Genomic DNA, 23,984 nt, shown 5'->3' on the forward strand with positions numbered 1-23,984 from the left:
CCTCATGGGGAAGGAGAGTGCTACCACATTGGTTCTAGAGGATCAAGCTTCATTTTATTTTCAAACTTTACAATACAGTGATTTATTTATAAGGGTCCTGGTTCGTGGCCAGGCATAACTATAATAACAAATACATCAAAAGCAGAGAAGGCTCTCGCCTCTGGAAAAGAGATGTGTTCAATCACCAGCAAAGTTCATTACGAGTTTTCACATGCCCTCAGTCTTTAAAGAGTATTGCAAGAAAGGAAAGAAAATCATTATATTGAAGAGATGTCTGAACCCCCATGTTTAGTGCAGTTCTATTCACAGTAGCCAAGACAGGGAATCAACACAGGTGCCCATCAGTGGGTGAATAGAGGGAAAAAATATGATATATGTACACACTGGAATACTACTTAGCCTTTTAAAAGAATGAAATCCTGTCAGGAGTGGCAATATGGAAGAACCTGGAGGATACTATGTTAAGCAAAATAAGTCAAGTACAGAAAGATAATTACCTCATGTTCTCACTCATAAGTAGGAGCCAAAAAAAACTGAACTCGTGGAAGCAGAGTAGAATTTTGATTATTAGAGGCTGGAAAAGGTAGCGGATGAAGGAGGATACAGTGAGGTTAGTCAATGGCTATAAACTTATAAAGATGGTTATAAAGTTATAAAGCTAGATGGCAGGAGTAAGTTCTAGTGTTCTGTAGCATAGTAAGGTGAATACAGTTAACAAGAATTTAGTTTTCAAATAGCTAGAAGAGAGGATTTTGAATGTTCACAACACATAAAAATGATAACTGTTCAAGATGATGGATGTGCTAATTTCCCTGATTTGATCATTATACATTGTATACATATATCAAAATATCACTCCATATCCCATAAATATGTACAATTATTACAAGTCAACTAAAAATAAAAGGAAAAAAAAGAGCATTGGAAGAGTATTAGAATTGGCCAGTCAAGGAAAAAGGAAATTTGTGGTCTATTATGAATATATTATTTCAAATCTCAGATAGGTTTGTTGAAATAGTATGGTCTATTTCTAATGCTTTAAATGTTAGCAACTAAGAGATCGTCAAAAATAGGCATACTTTAAAGGCAAATTAGAATCATTTCAGTAATTTAGTGTCATTTTTTAAATATCCAAGATAATAAACATGATTATTGCTTTTCCTTTTTACCATGTTGAGTGTTTACTGCAAATTCCTTCGATCTATTCAAAGAGTAACAAAGCATGTAATTGCAGATACTCAAAGCATATCAGATTTCTATTTAGAAAAATGTGTAACGATGAAAGACTAACATTGCTGTATCTCTGAGTTCTTATTTTAGCATATGAAAGGTAAAACTCTTCAGTCTTTTGGACCCAGGAAAGGCATAATTAATTGTATGGTGCTGATCAATTTACATATATGATTCCATACATTAACCCCAAGATTTCAATCTTTCTTCTCCATTCCAAAGGTCTCTAGACTACTTCCATTTCTATTTGCAATTCACTTGACCCAACAAAGTTTCAAGAATCTACCCTAAGAAAATAATCACAGAAATGTAAAAATATGAATCATATAGATATTCATTGCAGCTTGGTTTCTGGTAATTTTTTTAGTGGAACTAACCTAAGAGCCTGTAGAAATAGCAAAAGTAATTGATTGAGTAAATTATGATATTTCAAGCAATGGAATATAATGAGTCATTTAAAATTATGTACCAGGCTTGGCACAGTGGCTCACGCCTGTAATCCCAGCACTTTGGTAGGCCAAGGTGGGAGGATTGCTTGAAGTCAGGGATTCAAGACCAACCTGGGCAGCACGGCAAAATGCCATCTCTACCAAAAAAAATTAAAAATCAGTTGGGTATAGTGGCATGCACCTGTGGTCCCAGTTACAAAAGAGGCTAAGGTGGGAGGATCGCTTGAGCCTAGGAGGTCAAGGCTGCAGTGAGCTATGATTGCGCCACTGCACTCCAGCCTGCGTGGCAGAGTGAAAACCTGTCTCAAATAAGTAAATAAATAAAATTATATGATAAATGAGTTTTTAAATATTTGCAACATATAGCCAGGCACAGTGGCTCACTCCTGTAATCCTAACACTTTGGGAGGCCAAGGCAGGCAGATCACTCGAGGTCAGGAACTCGAGACCAGTCTGGCCAACATGGCGAAACCCGATCTCTACTGAAAATACAAAAATTAGCTTGGGAGTGGTGGCACACGCCTGTAATCCCAGCTACTCAAGAGGCTGAGGCATGAAAACTGCTTGAACATAAGAGGTGGAGGCTGCAGTGAGCTGAGGTCATGTCACTGCACTCCAGCCTGGGTGACAGAGCAAGACTCTGTCTTTAAAATATATATATATAATTTATATATTATATATATTTATATAAATTATATATATATATTTACAACATATGATTCAGTAAAAATAGTACACTACCTAAAGTCATTTGTATATGATCTTCTGAAAAATCTATACAACAAAATATTAATATTAATTATAGCTCTTCTATAATCAAAAGCTTTTAAGTAATTATTAATTTCTTCTTGACACTTTTCTGTATTTAAAAAATATTTTTTACAATATGCATATAGTGTTTTTATTACTCATTTATTTAATAAATACTTATTGAGTACCTACCATACACCAAGCCCCATTAAAGGTGCTAAAGATACAATAGTAAACAAAAGAGATACAAATCCAGCCAGGCGCAGTGGTGTGCACCTGTAGTCCCAGCTACTAGGGAGGCTGAGGTGGGAGAATCACTTGAACCCAGGAATTTCAGGCCAGCCTGGAGAGTGAGACCCCCATCTCTGAAAAAAAAATTATTGACCTCATGGAGCTTATGTTCTATTTGGAAAGATGGACAATAATCAAAATACGAGTATATGTAAAAGGTATAGTACAGTATAATAGGACTAGAGAGAAAAAATTAAGCTGGAAGGAAAGAGGGGCAAGAGATATTAGAGGAGTACATTTTAAAATATGTTATTCATGGCCAGGAGCGGTGGCTCACGCCTGTAATCCCAGCACTTTGGGAGGCCGAGGCGGGCGGATCACAAGGTCAGGAGTTCGAGACCACGGTGAAACCCCGTCTCTACTAAAAATACAAAAAAATTAGCCGGGCGCAGTGGCGGGTGCCTGTAGTCCCAGCTACTTGGGAGGCTGAGGCAGGAGAATGACAGGAACCCGGGAGGCGGAGCTTGCAGTGAGCCGAGATCGCACCACTGCACTCCAGCCAGGGGAACAGAGCGAGACTCCGTCTCAAAAAAAAAAAAAAAATGTTATTCATGGAACATCTCACTTGGAAAGCGCCATCTGAGTGAAGCCCTAAAGGAAATGGGGTCAGCCATGTGATATCTGGGGGAAGAGCCTTCCAGGAAGAGAAATTAACAATTACAAAGGTCCTGAAGTACGATCAGGTCTGTCAGGTTCAAGGGACAGCAAAGAAGCCGTGATCTGGAATAGAAACAATAAAGGAGAGAATGGTAGCAAAACCAGGTCAGGATGAGCCTTTTGGTTCATAGAAAACACTGTCTTTACCCTGAGTGAGAAGAGAAGTCACTGGAGGACTCTGTGCTAGGAATTTACATGATCTAATTAGTGTTTTAACAGGATCACTCTGGCTGTAGGGGGCACAGTCAGAGGTAGGGAAACCACTGCTATGACCTGAATGTTTATGTCCTCCAAGAATTCATATGTTGAAGTCCTAATTCCCAATATGACGGTATAATATTTGGAGGTTGGGCCTTTGGAGGTAATTAGGCCATAAGAGTGGCACCCTCATGAATGAGACTAGTGCCCTTATAAGAAGGGACACCGGCTGGGTGTGGTGGCTTATCCCTGTAATCCCAGCCCTTTAGGAGGTTGAGACAGACAGATCACTTGAAGTCAGGAGTTTAAGACCACCCTGGCCAACATGGTAAAACCCCATATCTACTAAAAATACAAAACATTAGCTGGGCCTGGTGATGCACACCTATAATCCCAGCTACTTGGGAGGCTGAGTCACATGAATTGCTTGAACCCGGGAGGCAGAGGTTGCAGTGAGCCAAGATTGCAACCACTACATTCCAGCCTGGGCAGCAGAGCAAGACTCTGTCAAAAAAAAAAAAAAAAGAGGAAGAAGAAGAAGAAGAGGAGGAGGAGGAAGAAGAAGAAGAAGAAGGAGAAAGACAAGGAGAAGGAGGAGGAGAAGGAGAAGGAGGAGGAGCATGGAGAGGTGATCTCTCTCTCTGCCATGTGAGGATACAGCAAGAAGGCATTCATCTACAAACCAGAAAGAGGACCCTCACCAGGAACTGAATAGGCCAACATCTTGATCTTGGACTTCCCAGCTTCCACAACTACGGGACTAAATTTCTGTCTTTTAAGCCACCTAGTATATGTTATTAATTTATGTTAATATGTTAGTTAGCCGAAACCGACTAAGATAGAAATTAGTACCAGGAGGGGGATGCTGCTGTAACAGATACATATTACAATACTCCAGGTGAGAGTTAATGGTGGCTTGGACCAAATTAGTGACAATAAATGTGATAATGGAAAGCTGACAAAATTTAGATTTGTTTTGAAAATAGATATGAGGGGATTTGCTGAACAATCAGACATGGAGGGTGAAAGAGAAAGAGAACTAAGTTTGATAGTAAGAATTTTGATATGATCAACTAGAAGAATGGAATTATGATCACATGAGATGAAGAGAAGTGCAGAAGGATTTTGTGGGAACACTGGGAGCTCCGTTTTGGACACATTAAGTTTGAGATGCCTGTCAGAGATCCACATGGAGATGTACAGTAGCTAATAAGATATGTGGTTCTTGAGCTCTGGGAAGAGATCCAGGCTAGACACAGAAGTGTGGGAGTCACCAGCATTTAGAAACTTAAAGCCATGAAACTAAATGATGTCACCAAGGGAGTAAATTTAGATACAAATGAGAAGAGATTCAAGGGCTGATCCCTAAGGTACTCCAGTATTTGAAAGCAAAGAGGAGAAACAGTGAAAGACACTAACTAGAAGGGTAAGATTAAAAAAAGAAAAGAAAAGAAAAGAAAAAACCTAGGCATGTGTAAGGTCCTGAAAGCCAAGAGAAGGAGAAGGTGGTTCAAAGAAAAAGATCAACTGTGACTGATGCTACTGATTGGTCAAATAAGATAAGACTGACCATTTAACTTGCACTGTGCACCCACTGATGACCTTAATGAGTGGTTTCAGTGGAGCAGATTCCAGAGAGAGAAGAGAAATTGGAGACCATGAATACATACAATGTTTTGGGTTTTTTTGGTTTTTTGAGACAGAGTCTCACTTTGCTGCCCAGGCTGAAGTGTAGTGATGTGATCTCAGCTCACTTCAGCCTCCACCTGCCCAGGTTCAAGCAATTCTCGTATATCAGCCTCTCAAGTAGCTGGGATTAAAGGCACCCGGCACCGCACCCGGCACCACACCTGGCTAATTTTTGTATTTTTAGTAAAGACGGGGTTTCACCATGTTGGCCAGGCTGGTCTCAAACTCCTGACCTCAAGTGATCTGCCCACCTCAGCCTCCAAAAGTGCTGGGATTATAGGTGTGAGCCACCACGCCTGGCCATACATGCAATGTTTAAGGAGTTTTTGCTGTAAGTGGAAGTAGAGAAAGAGGACAGGGGCTGGAAGTATTGGGTTATTTTTTAAAAATGGAATAAGTAAAATAAATATAATGTATTTCATTACTAAAGACATTTAAGTCATTCATAGAATTTTAAAATATATTTTAGGAACAACTTGTTCCCAATTTTGTCTCAATAATCACCTCTTGTCAAAATGAAGTGTGGAAAACCTAGGTTTCATGACTTCTCTGCGTAAACTAGTAATAAAATCTAATGAGGAGTGTTCAGTGTGATCTGGAGTGGTCTAGCTTCTGGGATATTTTTATAACTGGGTTCTAAATAAACATCTACCTCTGTGTACTACCCCACCACCTCAGGGTTAACCTCTACTTAGAGGAATCTTCCAAATTGTGTAAACAAGCATTTGCAGCCCTAATTGATAGCCTAGAAACATGTTTAAGACAAGGCTGTATTTGTTAAGACTCTTGATGACATTTAGAAATGAGCCTTGGAAAAATTTGTCAAGACTCCAAAGATATTTGAGGTCAATAACTTTTTTTCAAATTGAGTTTCAGGGCCAAGTAATGCAAAATGCCAGTACATTCAAAGACATAGTTTGCTTTCAGAAGCTAGTATTTTAACGCTAGCTAAAGCGAAAAATATGTTGCAGTATCCTTACTGTAATTTTTCATTTAACTCTACAACTTTCTTCTTTAATTCCTGGTTCTCCTTGATTGCAGTGTGAGCTGTGACTTCTGTTCTGATTTTAGAAGTGGAAAGTGCTGCTGATTCTTCTTCTAGCTCCTGAACTCTGTCTCTCAAAGAGGTAAGGAGAGATGATTTTCTGGCATTGTTTTCCTTGTAGCTCTCCATTTCAGCTTTCAATTCTTGATAGGAGACTTCTTTAGAAAGCATCTTGGATCGGAGGTCTCGAAGCTAACATGGAAAAGAAGTTAAAAAAAAAAAAAACACTTTAACAACCTAAGTTTGAAGCATCTTTAAGAAACCCAAAGCCATCATTTAAAAGTTCACTCTTTTATTCGTGACTTAATCTAACTTTATTTTCTTTTCTAATATTTGTATCTGTATTACCAAATGAGAAATTATGCCTAAATAATTGACTTTATAATCTATCTTTTCCAAAACCAATTGAGCAATGTCTTACGTTGTTTAGTCTCATTCAGGAGAAGTTTATGATGTTGATTGCATAAGCAATAAAATATTTTGCAATGGTCCACATTTTCTAAATCTGTATTGCTGTTATTGCTGCTGATAAACAGTTAGACAAGCAACCTACAAATCACATGGTTGGTGATTTCACAGCCGTAACTGTTCCCCACTTAAACACAGACTACTCAGTATGTCACTATATTTCTCACACTTATCTCCTGGACTCTAACCATGAGTGACAAAGAAAAATAAAATTTCAATTTCTGGGGGAAAAAAAAAACATAAGAGAAAAGAAAAATCCTTATAGGATTTATATGAAGAAAACATTTTAACTTTTATGAGTTCTGTGATATCAAAACGCTGAACAACATAGGTGCCCTATTGAGTTAAAATGTCAGATCTACCCTATGAGAAAACGTTATGAAAGCATGTACTTCTTTGGAGCTGTGAGTGCGCATACATACATTTATTCACACACACACATTATCAACTCATCTTTCTACGGGGTCCTGGCAGCCTTAGTGAGAAATCACAGGCCAGTCTAGAACTCCTTGGGGCCACCAGGCTATAAGCAGAATGAGTTTAGGAAGACTCTCAGAAACTCCACTCTAAATCTGAGCTAGCCTACAGGGTAGACGGATCCCACTCTTCTTCCTAGAATTTCCCCAGCCAGTTGGAACTAACACAGGAAAGGGATTCAGAATTCCCTCCTAAGAACTCCAGATTGCAAGCAATCCACATAAAAGGAAGATATTCTGAGAGATGCTGAAAGTTCTCTGAGGCCCATGGAGCTTTACTTAACATCTTCAGGTGCCCTCAGATCTCTCAAGGCTGTATAGCTCCTCTGAGATCCAGAATTCAGCCCAAGCCACCCGGCTTTACAGTCTGGCAAATGCGTAACTTTTCAGGAATTCTAGGTGATAGGCACAAAGAGAGTATGTTTCAACTTTGCCAAAAGCTTTAAATCTATATCCACTGTCCTATTTCTAATCACTCCTACTTTGTTTCTTTTTTTTTTTTTTTTTTTTTTGAGACGGAGTCTCACTCTGTCGCCAGACTGGAGTGCAGTGGCGTGATCTCGCCTCACTGCAACCACCACCTCCCAGATTGAAGCGATTCTCCTGCCTCAGCCTCCCGAGTAGCTGGGACTACAGATGCTCACCATCATGCCCAGCTCACTTTTATATTTTCAGTAGAGACAGAGTTTCACTATGTTGGCCAGGATAGTCTGGATCTCTTGACCTCGTGATCCGCCTGCCTCGTCCTCCCAAAGAGCTGGGGTTACAGGAGTGATCTGTTTCACTTTATAAGAAGCTAAGAAGGCCCATTTCTGAGTGATGGAGATGCATTTTCTTACCTCAGACTGAGCACATTCAAATTTGACCAAAGTTGCTGCAAGTTCACTTCGAGCATTTTGAGCCACATTCCGATAGTGATTTAACTGCTCCCGCGTGACCGGGACTTCCAAAAGATGATCATAAGTTTCCTAGTAGAATTCCCCCAAAATACAAAATATAAAGAAGAGTGTTAAACGATCTTTTCTGTGCAGCTGCACAAAGCAAGATTAAAGGCAGAAGCATTCTTTGTATTCCAAATGTGTCAAACATGCTACCCAGAGAAATGTTATATTCAGACCATTTGGTTCTCATTCTCAAAGTTCAAAGGGAGGCAGGAGAAAGTTCAGGAACAAATGATGTGCTCCTCCAGGATGGTGATGAAATTTATCATTTAAGAAGTGGCCTAGGGCAGGGTGTGTTGGCTCACGCCTATAATCCTAGCACTTTTGGAGGCCAAAGCAGGAGGATTGCTTGAGGCCAGAAGTTCCAGACCAGCCTGGGCAACACAGCAAGACCTTATCTCTACAAAAAGAAATTTTTTTTTTTAATTTGTCAGGCATGGTGTCATGCACCTGTAGTCCTATCTACTTCAGAGGCTGAGGCAGGAGGATCACTTGAGCCCAGGAATTTGAGGTTTCAGTGAGCTATAATTGCACCACTGCACCCCAGCCCAGCCAACAGAGAGAGAGACTGCCTCTAAAAATGAGAAAACAAAAAAAGATTTTCCTTCCACCCAACTCAAATGGTATTTGAATCAATAGACTCAACAAAGAACTATCAGAGGAGAACAGTGCTACATCCTGTGCAACTAGGGACAGTTTTCGTTGTTTTTCTTTGTCCATATCACAAAGATGATCAACTCATTTCTTGTCTGTTGATTTAAGTGTCTCATTTATTGATCAAAGAGATCATGTGATCCAAATGTAAAAGGCTGTCTCCTTTGTAACTATTTACTATGCCTTTTATACTCAGTCTCATAACCTCATAACCATGATATTCTCAATCTCATAATCTCATACCCATGAATCATGAAGGCAACTGAAATGAACATGTGAGATGAGAGATGGCAGGGTCACACACGGACAGCCCCTGCCCATCTGGAAGGGAACAGCTCTCAGCTTCACTGATGGTTGCAGATACAGAAATAAGGATTTCCAGCCTGGCCAAACCACTCTAATTTTGGAATTTCCAATTCCAAATCATTCCAGTTTTTCAAGACAAGCCATATATCCAGACTTTTTGAAGTGTAAATTCCCGGTTTTTGCAGGTTGGCAACTGATTTAAATGTTTAAAAAAGAAACACATATAAATGAAATAAACACACCTGCAGAGCAGATTTGGTGGGTTTGGCCTGCGGGCTGCAGACTGCACCCTCTGGTCCCGTTTCCGTCTGACTCATGCCATATGCCTGCTTCCTTCAAGAATTATGACTGAGGTTGGATATCTACACCACCTCTACGGAGTTTCCAAGGCCTGTGGTCTTTGTGAAAGACCCAGAAGAAAGCCATTCGTTTTTGAAGGAATACGAAAGAGGTCACATAAAGGAGGATTTCTTGGAGTATCTAAATGGCCTCAGGAGGCTCAGCGATAAAATATTTTTAAGAATGCCAGAGACTACTCCACTGCCAGCAACTACTGTTTGATATAGTCATGAATGCAAAAGTCATCTTAAAGCTCATAACTTTACAACAAGCATCATGACCAGTGTGATTCAATCCACAAAATGCCAAACAAAACCTTCAGAGCTCTTAGTAACAGCTAGTGTTTGCCAATCATAGCACAACCAAGAAGATGGTAGACATGTACTCTGGAGAAAAAGCATAAAAAGTTTAACTGAATCTCTTATTAGAGAACCACATCCTGTTCAGACTCATTCAATAGTCAGAGGGTCTTCTCCACCCTGACCACCACGCCATATTTTCTAAACTAGGCCATATGAGGACACAGGTCACTTATAAGAGATTTGTATGGCATACCGTTTTATAAAATGTATTAGGAAAATAAGTTTCCCAATGGCTATGATTATTTCTTTCAATGACTAACTTTTTTTTTTTTTTAAGAAAAGAAGCCAGGCCAGGTGCAGTGGCTCATGCCTGTAATCCCAGTATTTGCAGAGAATGAGGCAGAAGGATCACTTGAGCCCAGGAGTTCCAGACCAGTCTGTGCAACAGTGAGACCCCATCTCTACAAAAAATTAGCTGGGCATGGTAGCATGTTCCTGTTGTCCCAGCTACTTGGGAGGCTGAGGTGGGAGGAGTGCTTGAGCCTCAGGAGGTCAAGCTGCAGTGAGCTGTGATCGCACCACTGCACTCCAACCTAAGCAGCAGAGCAAAACACTGTCTCAAAAAAAAGAAAGAGGAAAGGAAGAAAGGAAGAAAGAGAAAGAAAGAAAGAAAGAAAGAAAGAAAGAAAGAAAGAAAGAAAGAAAGAAAGAAAGAAAGAAAGAAAGGAAGGAAGGAAGGAAGGAAGGAAGGAAGGAAGGAAGGAAGGAAGGAAGGAAGGAAGGAAGGAAGGAAGGAGAGAGAAAGGGAAGGGAAGGAAAGGAACAGAAAAGAAAAGAAAAGAAGCTATATATTAAGATATCATTCCCTTGACACTGGAGTCGGGACTACATTTGGAGAGCTCTTTTGATGACTGAGTTTATAAGATAGTTGCTGGATCTAAATCACCCACAGAGTCCAGCAGACTGGAGATTATCCACCAAGTAATATTTACTGATAGCCTACTCTGGATCAGGCACTGAGCCGACAGTCTAAAAAGGGAAACAGAATTTATCAAACAACCACACTTAGAATTGTATAATTACAAAATGAAATAAATGCAAGGAAGGCAAAAAGGCAGCTAACAAAGGAAAATGACTTCAGATGAAGGAGGTGGAAGGAAAGAGTTCCCTGAAGAAGTAATGAATTTTTTTTCTTTATAAGATGGAGTTTCACTCTTGTTGCCCAGGCTAGAGTGCAATGGCGCGATCTTGGCTCACTGCAACCTGCAGCTCCCGGGTTCAAGTGATTCTCCTGCCTCAGCCTCCCAAATAGCTGAGATTACAGGCGTGCACCACCATGCCCTACTAATTTTGTATTTTTAGTAGAGATGGGGTTTCTCCATGTTGGTCAGGCTGGTCTCGAACTCCCAATCTCAGGTGATCTGCCTGTCTCAGCCTACCAAAGTGCTGGGATTACAGGCATAAGCCACCATGCCCTGCCAGAAGTGATGATTAAATAAGAATGAAATAGTCAATGAAATAGTCTGGCCAGGTGCAGCGGCTCACACCTGTAATCCCAGCACTTTGGGAAGCCGAGGCAGGCAGATCACAAGGTCAGGAGATCAAGACCAGCCTGGCTAACATGGTGAAATCCTTTCTCTACTAAAAATAATAAAAAAAAATAACTGGGTGTGGTGGTGGGCGCCTGTAGTCCCAGCTACTCAGGAGGCTGAGGCAGGAGAATGGTGTGAACCCGGGAGGCAGAGCTTGCAGTGAGCCGAGATCGCACCACTGCACTCCAACCTGGGTGACAGAGCGAGACTCCATCTCAAAAAAAAAAAAAAAAAAAAGTGAAATAGTCAAGAGATATTGAAGCAGGAGCTGCCCACATCATTCAAATAGCAAAAAGTCCATGCAAGGGCCCTGTGGCAGGGATCTGGCCCATGCAGGCAAGTATCTGAGAGAAAGCAGCGATGCCTACAGACAAACACACACGAAAACTAGTGGCAGCGGGGTTTGAAAGGCAGCTCCGAGATCATTAATATATTTTGTATTTGGTAGGGCTTTTTTTTCAGAATAACCCTGGCCATTCTTATATATTCATTTTCCCATATGAAATTCAAAATCTTCTTGGAAAATTCCAAAAAATTGTGTTGGTATTGTTATTGGTGTCACGTTAATTTTATAAATAAACTATGGAGAATTTATATGTTTTAAATGTTGAGTCTTCCAACTAAAATCATTTTTCTCATTTGTTCAAGAAGTCTTATTCTTTTTTCTTTTCTTTTCTTTTCTTTTTCTTTTGAGAGAGTCTCCCTCTCACCCAGTCTGGAGTGCAGTGATGCAATCTCGGCTCACTGCAACTTTCACCTCACTGCAACTTTTGCCTCCCAGGTTCCAACCTCCCAAATAGCTGGGATTACAGGCATATGCCATGACACCTGGCTAATTTTTGTATTTTTAGTAGAGACAGGGTTTCACCATGTTAGCCAGGCTGGTCTCAAACTCCTGACCTCAAGTGATCCACCCACCTTGGCCTCCCAAAGTGCTGTGATTACAGGCGTGAGCCACTGCACCCCGCCAAGAAGTCTTATTCTTATTAGCAATTTAGATTTACTATATTTTGTAGTTTATCTCTAAAAATATTATCTTTTTGTCATCTTGTAAATGGGATCTACTTATTCCTATATATTAAATATGTACCTAAATCTTTTTTATGTTTCTTATTGTTTGGAATTGTTTTCAATTGATTCTCCTGGGTTTTGCACTGTAAACACACAAACCATTTGTAAATAATGAAAATTTCACCTCCTTCTTTCCAATTTTCATACTTCTATTCCTTTTCTTGACTAATTGCATTGGTTAATAACCCCAGAACATTTGATATGGTCTGGATGTGTCCCCACTCAAATCTCATGTCCCCACTCAAATCTCATCTTGAATTGTTCCCATAATCACACATGTCATGGGAGGGATTCAGCAGGAGGTAATTGAATCATGAGGGGGGCAGTTACCCCTGTACTCGTGATAGTGAGTTCCCACAAGATCTGATGGTTTTATAAGCAACTTATCCTTTTGCTCAGCACTTCTTGCTGCTGCCACGTGAAGAAGGATGTGTTTGCTTCCTCTTCTGCCATGATTGTAAGTTTCCTGGGGCCTCCCCAGCCGTGCTGAACTGTGAGTCAAATAAACCTCTTTCCTTTATAAACTACCCAGTCTCAGGTATGATTTTATTAACAGCATAAGAACTAATACCACATTGTTAAACATTAATAGTAATAATGGACATTTTGTCTTGTTCCTAACTTTCATAGAAGTGTATTTGGGTTTTCCCCCTAAGCATTATGGTAGATTTAAGCCTTGACATCCTGGGTTCAGGTGATCCTTCTGCCTCAGTCCCTCAAGTAGGTAGGACTACAAGCATGTGCCACCACACCTGGCTAACTTTTTGTATTTTTTGTAGAGACAGGGTTTCACCATGTTGGCCATGCTGGTCTTGAACTCCTGGCCTCAAGTGATCTGCCCGCCATGGCCTCTCAAAGTGCTGGGATTACAGGTGTGAGCCACCATGCCTGGCCTTATTTTATTTTTTATATTCAGTGCTTTAAGTCTATCTTAAATTTATTTGGTTTATAATGTGTAAGTACAGTTCTAAGCTTTCTTTTTCTAATCCCATTCATGAAGCCTCCACCCTTATAACATAATCATCTTCTCCCAAAGGTCCCACCTCCTAATACCGTCTTCTTGGAGGTAAGGATTTCAGCATATGAATTAGCGGAGCAACACAAACATGAAAGCCATAGCAGACTTTCTAAGCATAAAAGCAATGCAAGAACATTCAAGAAAAAGAGCACAGATGACAACAAACTTTTTAAATGTGTAAGCAGAATTTAAAGTGAAAGAGCAAACTGGAAAAATGTTTCCAGAAATAATACAAAGAGTCAAAACTTTAATATGCAAAGAGCCTACTCACACCAATAAGAAAACCAATGACCTAAGAGAAAACTTCTATAGAAGAACTAACAATTATCCGAGGGGCCATAAATGGCTAATAAAATGAGAAATGTCCCACCTCACTGATCATCAATTAAATACAAATTATAATACCAGTGAGATATTATTTCTGATCTTTGAAACTAGCAACATTTTAAGTATATTTAATAATTAAGCATATTGGCCAGGTGCGGTGGCTCACATCTGTGATGCTAGCACTTTGGGAGGCTGAGGCAGGCCGATCATGAGGTCAGGAGTTCAAGACTAGCCTGACCAACATGGTGAAACCCCTAAAATACAAAAATTACAAAAATACAAAATTACAAAAATACAAAATCTACTAAAAATACAAAAATTAGCTGGGCATGGTGGCGCATGCCTGTAATCCTAGCTACTCAGGAGGCTGAGGCAGGAGAATCACTTGAACCCAGGAAGCAGAGGTTGCAGTGAGCCAAGATCATGCCACTGCACTCCAGCCTGGGTGACAGAGTGAGACTTTGTCTCAAAAGTAATAATAATAATAATAATGATAATAATAATAATTAAGCATATTAAAAGATAGTTCTATAAGAAAGACATACTAATACACTGCTCAAATAAAGATAAACTGGTACAAAATTTCCATAAAAGTATTTGGCAATATGTATCATTTAAAAAGTTTAAAAGTTGATACGATGTGTCCCAGTGAATTTCTTTCTCATGATCTTATCAAAAGAAATGGAAATATACCCAAAAATTAAACACAAAAATATTCAGAAAGGTACTCTTTAGCAACATTTTCAAAAAATCTGCAATAGCAAATATTTAAAACAATTAGAGTTCAAAAATAAAAGAATGTTAACATAAAGAAAAAACAATAATGATACATTCACACAATGAAATTATATTCAGTAATTAAAAATTATATTTTTGGAGAAAAAGGTCATTAGGTCCTGATATATTAATCCTCATAAATGGGTTGATACTGTTATCCTGGGAGTAGGTTAGGTATCACCAGAGTGGCTTTGTCATAAAATCAAGTTCTCTCTCACTCATGCTTTCTGGCCCTTCTACCCTTCCACCATGGGATGACCCTCAAAAGACACCACACCATGCTTTTGGACCTCCCAGTCCCCAGAACTATGAACAGAATAAACTTATTTTCCTCATGAATTACTCAGTCTGTGGTATTCTGTTATAGCAACAGAAAAAGGACTAAGACACTGCCTCTCCACTCTCCAATTATCTCCCTTACAAAAATATTCACCCATGTGCATAGAGATATGTATACAGATGTTCATCATACCATTATTTGTTTTGGGTTTTTGTTTTTGAGGCAGAGTCTCACTCTGTCGCCAGGCTGGAGTGCCGTGGCTCGATGTCACTGCAACCTCCACCTCCCGGGTTCAAGTGATTCTCCTGCCTCAGCCTTCCGAGTAGCTGAGACTGCAGGCATGCACCACCATGCCCAACTAATTTTTGTATTTTTAGTAGACACGGGGTTTCACCATGTTGGTCAGGCTGGTCTCAATCTCTTGACCTTGTGATCCTCCTGCCTCAGCCTCCCAAAGTGCTGTGATTACAGGTGTGAGCCACCATGCCCAGGAATACCATTATTTGTAATGGCAGCAAGAAGGATGAGGATGTTGAAACTGTAAATTCCTGTTGACAAAGCAATTATCAAATAAAAGTATATCTATACTATTGAATCCTATGCAACAGGTAATATGAGATAGATCTCTATGCTTGGGTATGGTAATATCCTTAAGACATCACTGAACAAAAATAAGAAAGTATAAATTCATTGTTTGTTACTGTCTTTCATAAAACACATGCAGAAGGAAAAGTATTGTGTTTTGTCTATAAATATATTTAGAGACAAGAAAAAAAAGAACTTTACAGAATCCCCATCACCTGATAACAGTGCTTATCCCTGAGGGTGACATGACAGTTGAAGTTGTGGGGAGAGGGGCAGTGATTTGACTTTTTCAATAAGGATATATTTACTCATTATTTGTACAACTAAATATAATATAAAGAAAAGAAAAACACTAGGAAGAAGTGTTAACTATGGTTTTCTTTTGGTTGTAGCATAGACTTTATTATTTTCTTTATTATATACATATGTATACACACACACACACACACGCATATATATATATATATATATATATATATATATATATATATATACTTTTTTTTTTTTTTTTTTTTTTTTTTTGAGATCAGAGTCTCACTCTGTTGTCCTGGCTGGAGTGCAGTGGTGCAATCTTGGCTCACTGCAACCTCCACCTCCTGGATTCAAGCAATTTTCCTGCCTCAGTCTCCCAAGTAGCTGGGACTACAAGCATGCACCACCACATCTGGCTAATTTTTGTATTTTTAGTAGAGATAGAGTTTCATCATGTTGTCCAGGCTGATCTTGAACTCAACTGATTTACCCGCCTCAGCCTCCCAGAGTGCTGGGATTACAAGCATGAGCCACCACACGCCGCCTATGCTTCTATATTTACAAATCCTTTACAATAACTGTATTGCTTTCACAATTAGAATAAACATTGCCTCTTAAATTTAAAAAAAGGAGACAAGGACAGACTAAAATCACCAATCCTGCTATGCTGTGTCTTTATGAAGAAGGTAATGACAAAGAAACAACCATAGGTAACACAGACTTGAACAGATATGAAGGCTGATATTTTGGGGGTTTTCTCTCTTAATTCAGTCCTCCTGGAGTTCATAAAATTTTCTGAAAATTCTTCAACTTTTCCTGTATCAAACAATCTTCACCTAAAAAATTTTTTTACCCTATTTAAAATGGCAAGATGAAATAAAAACTCATCCGTTTGTTCTCACCTGAGGACAACCTAAGTTATTACGTACCTCTCAGCTAACCCATGCAGCAATTTTAGATTAGTTTCAGAGAGCCAACCACATATGATTTGATTCTGCTACTGATATTATTATGATAATGATTGAAATTGTCTCACAGGGTGGCTCATAGCATTTTCAGAATAAAGGATGGTTTCAAAGCTCAATGGCATAAAGCAAAGATAAGCTTATTCATAATTTGGTACACAATGTGCCCAATTATCTGACCTGGGGACAATGTCTTGGGCCAGTCTTGCTACTATGGTATTTAGTTGTCTTATTATCCCACGGACGAAAAAATAAGAAGAAAATCACTGCCTGCCCCTGACACACAAAAGCTCCTAAATCCATTCCATTCTTATCATTCTATCCCATAACCAGCCTCCTCTTTGTCCCAGCATTATCCCATGCTGCAGTGCACAATCATATTACCGTAGGCTCTTCTATTATGGAATGCCTCCTTGTGCCTGTCTCCTCTCCCTCTCTCGCTCTTTCTATTTCTCTCTACCTCTCTTTCTCCCCATGCCCCCACCAAGCTTCCAGTGTAAACAACTCCTTCTAAGAAGCTCTCCCCTACTGTCCATGTTCTTCTCACTACATAAAGTTTCTTTCCTAATTTACAGTGTATACATTAAGTCTTGCAAGTTGCATTTCTCCAATCTAATCATTCAACCTGTCAAATTTTGACTATTTGCCAATTCTCCCCACTTGGGAGGACTTTCCTTGCCCTCCTGGTTTTCTTCCTTCTTCTATCTGCTCTTGGTTTCTGGGGCCCACTAGAGCCTGCAGGGGAGAGTGTGGCAGCTGTGGGACCCAGAAAATTTATCTGAGCATCTATAATTTAGCAGTTGTGGGAAAAGTTTTGGAAGAAGACATTTCTGCATAAAATGAAGTATGGTGAAAAAGCTGATCATATTGTTTTTACATTATTTTCCCATTTCTTTTCTCTTGGGTGTTACTCTTATTCGATTAAAAATCCTTCTAATATGGCTAAGCTTGATAGCTCACACCTGTAATCCCAACACTTTGGGATGCTGAGGCAGGCGGATCACTTGAGGCCAGGAGTTCATAGCCAGCCTGACCAACATGGCAAAACCCTATTGAAAATGCAAACAAAATTATCTAAGCATGGTGGTGCACACCTGTAGTCCCAGCTACTTGGGAGGCTGAGGCACAAGAATTGCTTGAGCTTGGGAGGTGGAGGTTGTAGTGACAATGATGGTGCCACCACACTCCAGCGTGGGCGACACTGTGTCTCAAAAAAAAAATTCTTCTAATTCAACATCCTTGTTGAAGTGAATGCAGTACTCTAAAATATTCTTAACACTCTTGCTCCCCTGAGTCTTCTTTTCATTGGATGGGCAGGGGCTGCACTTAGAAAAACGTTCACTCTTCACAAAACAGTCCTGTTATTCCCTCACCTAAAACTCAGGCAATTAAGCCCTAAAAGGGGGATTATATTGCTGGATAGAAAACAAGTAGAAGGCCGGGGGCAGTGACTCACACCTGTAATCCCAGCTACTCAGGAGGCTGAGGCAGGAGAATCGCTTGGATCCAAGAGGTGGAAGTTGCAGTGAGCCAAGATCTCGCCACTGCACTCCAGTCTGGCGACAGAGTGAGACTCTATCTCAAAAAAAAAAAAAAAAAAACGGCCAAGCAGGGTGGCTCACACCTGTAACCCCAATACTTTGGGAGACCGAGGCAAGTGGATCACTAGGTCAAGAGATTGAGACCATCCTGGCCAACATGGTGAAACCCCATCTCTACAAAAAATACAAAAGTTAGCTGGGTGTGGTGGCCCGTGCCTGTAGTCCCAGCTACTAGGGAGGCTGAGGCAGGAGAATCAGTTGAACCTAGGAGGTGGAAGTGCAGTGAGCCAAGATCATGCCACTGCACTCCAGTCTGGGTGAGAGAGAGAGACTCCATTTCAAAAAAAAAAAAGAGAAAGGAAAGAAAACAAGTAGAAGACAGGTGAAAGAAGAAAGAAAGAGAGGGAGGGAGGGAGGGAAGGAGGAAGGGAGGAAGGGAAAGAGAGAAGGAAGGAGGGAGGGAGGGAGGGAAGGAAAGGAAGAAAGGAAGGAAGGAAGGAAGGACTAGTAGCAGATGTGGAAGCAATGATTGTTTTCTTTGCTGTATAATAAATAAAAACAAATTTAAACTATGCTTAATGGAGAGATGTGTAAAATGTCCCAGCTACTGCAGGAAACACTTTTCTTTGCTGTATAATAAATAGAAACAAATGTAAAGTATTCTTAATGAAGAGATACGTAAAATGTCCCAGCCACTGCAGGGGACACTTTGGCACATACCCTGTGACCCATAGTTCTACTTCTAATTTTATATGCATGTGCATGTTCTGTAAGTGTCCATCGATACAGAAATTAGTTAACTATAGTGTCACACGTGTCCATATGAAGAGACCACCAAACAGGCTTTGTGTGAGCAGTAAAGCTTTTTAATCACCTGGGTGCAGGCGGGCTGAGTCTGAAAAGAGAGTCAGCAAAGGATGGTGGGATTACCATTAGTTCTTACAGGTTTGGGATAGGCGGTGGAGTTAGGAGCAATTTTTGCAGGCGGGGGTGGATTTTACAAAGTACATTCTCAAGGGTGGGGAAATATTACAAAGTACCTTCTTAAGGGCGGGGGAATATCACAAAGTACATTATCCCAAGGGTGGGGAGGGTGTATTTGTCAAAAGGTCAGTTGATCAGTTAGGGCAGGGCAGGAACAAATCACAATGGTGGAATGTCATCAGTTAAGGCAGGACCTGGCTATTTTCACTTCTTTTGTGGTTCTTCAGTTGCTTCAGGCCATCTGGATTTATACCTGCAGGTCACAGGGGATATGATGGCTTAGCTTGGGCTCAGAGGCCTGACATTCCTGTCTTCTTATATTAATAAGAAATACAGAACAAAATAGTGGTGAAGTGTTAGGGTGGCAAAAATTTTGGGGGGTGGTATGGAGAGATAATGGGAGATGTTTCTCAGGGCTGCTTCAGCAGGATTAGGGGCTGTGTGGGAACCTAGAGTGGGAGAGATTAAACTGAAGAAAGATTTGGGGGTAAGGGGTGATATTGTGGTGTTGTTAGAAGGTGCATTTGTCCTAAAGAATGGTTGGTGATGGCCTGGATGCAGTTTTGTGTAAATTTAGAAACTAAATGGAAGACACAGGTCTGAATAAAAGAAGGAAAAAAACAGGTATTAAAGGACTAAGAATTGGGAGGACCCAGGACATCCAATTAGAGAGCGTCCAAGAGGGTTCAGTGTAATTATTTGCTTGGTTGGCAAGTCTGTGGGCTCTATCCTTGAGGTTTTGTTTAATGTTGTCATATACCGGGCCAGACTGATTTAGGTAAAAACAACACTCTTCATTTAAAAATATACAGAGTCCTCCTTTTTCAGCAGTGAGTAAATCGAGGCCTATTCCTGTCTTCTTATATTAATAAGGAAAACAAAAGAAAATAGTGACTGCCAATGTTTTTTAGTTTGTCAATAATGATAGAGGGCTTATCACTAATGTGAAGTTGGAATACTCCCATCTGTTTGGCAACGTGTGGCTGGGTTCTGGAGATAAAGAGTAAAGGATCATTTGGATGGTGGAAGGTTACCTAAAGAGATTCCAGTAGGCTGTTGTTGGGAGATGCATAAAGGAGCGGCAACAGGGATAGTTGTTTCTGTGGTTAGGGGTCCAAATATGGGGGGGCGGTGGAATTGACATATAAGGAGAAAGGTGCTGTAAGTAGATGCGGAGAAGTATGGCAGCTTGTTGGTGTGAAATGTCTAGGGAGTTCTCATCAAATCTGTCTAGAAAGTAAAGAAGTTCCTCAGGTGGGTAAAGATGAGGGCTATTAAAGGAGGTTCGGAGGTGCAGGGAAATGGGAGAGGTAGCCCAGTCGGCCTGTAGAACAGGGATGGCTGTGTAAGAGCAGGGAGAAATGAAAATGCATAGCCAACAATTCTTTGCTAGAGAAGGATTGGAGGCAGTGAGGAGAGAGTGGGTGAGATTGAAAGTATGCTGGAGGTAACTAGGGAGAGGTAGAGAGAGACTGGAGAATGGGGGCAAGGATAACAGTGAATAGAAAAGTAAAAAAAAAGGACTTCATCAGGATGGAAGAACTGGAGTGTACCTTGCCACTGAAGATCTTCTATCCACTTCAAGAGAGACTTAAGGGTGGTGGTTTGAGGTAAAACCAGGAGATATCAGTTATGATGGTTTGGACTAAAAGTGTAAACTGGCAGTGTAAACAAGGGCAGGACATTTACAAGTAGCTGAGAATGGTGAATAGGAGATGGAACACTGAGAAGTGATTTCCTTGAGGACAGATTTCCAAGATGCAAAGGAAATGAGAGGTTCTAAGAGGCAGGCTAGCAGCTTGTAACCTACATGGAAGAGGTTATGAAATGACAACAGACTAGAATGAGCCTGTGAGGCTGGAAGGAGATATTTTCCTAGGTCCAAGAACCATTTGCCTTGTGTGGGAAGAGATTGATAGGTGGAAGTTTCAGTGGGAGAGTAGGTGGGAGTGACAGATGAGAACAAGAAAAACTGGCCATGAGGGACAGAAGTTGGACTGCTAACTGCTTCTTTAGCTACCTTATCAGTATAAGCGTTGCCCTGAGCAATGGGACCTGATGCCTTTTGATGGCCCTTGCAGTGAATGACTCCAGCTTCCTTTGGAAGTAAAGCAGCCTTGAGAAGAGTTTTTATTAAAGAGGCATTAATGATGGAGGACATTTGCATAGTGAGAAAATCTCTTTCAGCCCATATAACAACATGGTGGTGCAGGATATGGAAAGCATATTTAGAGTCAGTATAAATATTGGCACGTAGTCCCTTTGCAAGAGTGAGGGCCCGAGTTAAGGCAATGAGTCTGGCTTGCTGAGAGGTAGTGGAGGGGGGCAGAGCGGCAACCTCAATGATAGATTTGGAAGATACTATAGCACAGCCTGCCTTTGCTGGTGAGTGGCAATTAGGCATGGTGGAACTGCCATCGATAAACAAAGTGTGATCAGAGTGAGGAACAGGAAAGAAGGAAATGTGGGGAAATGGAGTGAATGTCAGGTGGATCAGAGAGATACGGTCATGGAGGTCAGTTGTGGTATCCGGAATAATGTGAGAGGCCAGACTGAAGTCTGGACCAGGAACAATGGTAATTGTGGGAGACTCACCAAAGGGTGAATATAGCTGAAAGAGCCAGGAAGTAGAAAGTACATGCATCAGGTGTGAAGAAGAAAATGGATTTTGGAAGTTATGGGAACTGTAGAGGTTGAGTTGAGCATAGTTTGTGATTTTGAGGGCCTCTAAAGTCTTAAAGCAGCGGTAGCCGCCACATGGAGGCATGAAGGCCAGCTTAAAACAGCAAGGTCAAGTTGTTTGGACAGAAAGGCTACAGGGCATGGTCCTGGGTTTTGTGTAAGAATTCCAACCACACAGGCCTGTACTTAAGGGTTGGGATGAGTCAGGGAGAGCTAGTGTGGGAGCAGCTTCTGGGGCTGTTTTTAAGGAATGGAAAGAGGAGTGGGGAAAGGATTTAGGATCTATGGGGTCAGCTACATTTCCTTTTATGAGTTTATATAATGGTTTAGTCAGGATGGCAAAATCAGGTAACCAAAGGAGAAGGTACCTAACCATGCCTAGGAAGGAAAGGAGTTGTTGTTTTGTAGAAGGGGTTAGGATTTGGGAGATTAGCTGGACATGATCAGCAGAGAGAGCACGTGTGTTTTTATGAAGAATTATGCTGAGATAGGTAACAGATGAGGAAGAAATTTGGGCTTTGGAGGGAGATATGCGATATCCCTTTGAGAACAGATGTTGGAGGAGCAGGAGGGTGTCCTGTTGGGAAGATTCATAAGAGGGGCTGCAGATAAGGTGAAGATCCTGAACCAACCTGTAACATTTGTCCGGTTTCTGAACAGGTAGGATGGGGAAGTTGTAAGGAGAATTTGTAGGCTTTAAAAGGTCACGCTGTAACAGGCAAGTAATAACAAGCTTCAGTCCCCTTAAAGCCTGTTGTGGGATGGGATACTGGCATTGAGCCGGGTAAGGGTGATTAGACTTTAATGGGATGGTAAGGGGTGCATGATCGTCACCAAGGAGGGAGTAGAGGTATCTTATACTGTGGATTAAGGTAGGCAGACACAAGGGGAGGATGTGAAGGAAGCTTTGAACTGGGGAAAAGGGCAGCAATGAGGTGTGGCTATAGCCTAGGAATAGTCAGGGAAGCAGATAATTTAGTTAAAATGTCTCAACCTAATAAGGGAGCTGGGCAGATGTGGATAACTAAAAAAGGAGAGTATAAAAGAATATTGTCTAAGTTGGCACCAGAGTTGGGGAGTTTTAAGAGGTTTAGAAGCCTGGCCATCAACATCCACAGCAGTTATGGGGACAAGGGAAACAGGCCCTTGAAAAGAAGGTAACGTGGAGGGGGTAGCCTCCCTATTGATTAAGAATGGGACGGACTTACCCTCCACTGTAAGAGTCACCCAAAGTGTCTTTGATGGTCCAGGAGGCTTCTGAGGTGATCAGGCAGTGTCAGTCTTCAGCCACAAAGCTGAGAAGATCTGGGAAGGAGTCAGTCAGAGAGCCTTGGGCCAGAGTTCCAGGGGCTCTGGGAATGGCTGCCAAGTGAGTTGGACAGTCCAATTTCCAGTGGGGTCCCACACAGATAGGACATGGCTTAGGAGGAATCAAAGGCTGTGGGCATTCCTTGCCCCAGTGACCAGATTTCTAGCACTTGAAGCAAGATCCTGAGGGAAGAGGTCCTGGAGAAATACCTGGCCACTGCGGTTTAGGTGTTTTGAAGTTCTTGTGTGCTGGAGATGTGGCTGGGTTTTCTCTCACAGTGGAGGCAAGTAATTGCAACTCAGAAATATGTGGCCACTTGGCTGCCTCTACTCTATTATTGTACAGCTTGAAGGTGAGGTTAATTAAGTCCTGTTGTGGGGTTTGAGGGCCGGAATCTAATTTTTGGAGCTTTTTCTAATGTTGGGAGTGGGTTGGGTAATAAAATGCATATTGAGAATAAGATGGCCTTCTGGCCCCTCTGGGTCTAGGGCAGTAAAGTGTCCAAGGTTTGTTGCCAAACAGGCCATGAACTGGGCTGGGGTTTTATATTTGATGAAAAAGAGCCTAAATGCTAACTGATTTGGGAGAGGTCGGATAAAGAAAAAGGAGCACTAACCTTTTCTGTGCCTTTAGCTCCAGCCACCTTTTAAAAAAGAAATTGTTGGGCAGGTTGGGGAGGGCTAGTCACAGAACAAAACTGTAAGCTGGACCAGGTGTGGATTATAGGGTTGGGGAGCAGAGGCTGAGGAAAAATTGGGACCTGGCTTGGCCTGGTGAGGAGCAGCCTGGGAAGGAGGCAAGAAGTT

The 23,984-nt window shown here is 41.0% G+C and overlaps 1 protein-coding gene across 1 annotated transcript in view; it reads right to left on the minus strand.

Annotated features, from left to right (window-relative positions):
* CCDC170 (coiled-coil domain containing 170) overlaps positions 1-8,914 on the minus strand; it is an 89,166-nt gene extending 80,252 nt beyond the window's left edge. Inside the window, exons 1-3 of the mRNA XM_021937495.2 lie at positions 8,870-8,914; positions 8,093-8,221; positions 6,245-6,501 (exon numbers count right to left, since the gene is read on the minus strand). Coding sequence (XP_021793187.2) covers positions 6,245-6,501; positions 8,093-8,221; positions 8,870-8,914 — 431 coding nt within the window. The remainder of the gene's footprint in view (positions 1-6,244; positions 6,502-8,092; positions 8,222-8,869) is intronic.
* Positions 8,915-23,984: the final 15,070 nt, after the last annotated feature.

Source organism: Papio anubis, chromosome 6, assembly GCF_008728515.1.
Source record: "Papio anubis isolate 15944 chromosome 6, Panubis1.0, whole genome shotgun sequence".
Classification (NCBI taxonomy): domain Eukaryota; kingdom Metazoa; phylum Chordata; class Mammalia; order Primates; family Cercopithecidae; genus Papio; species Papio anubis.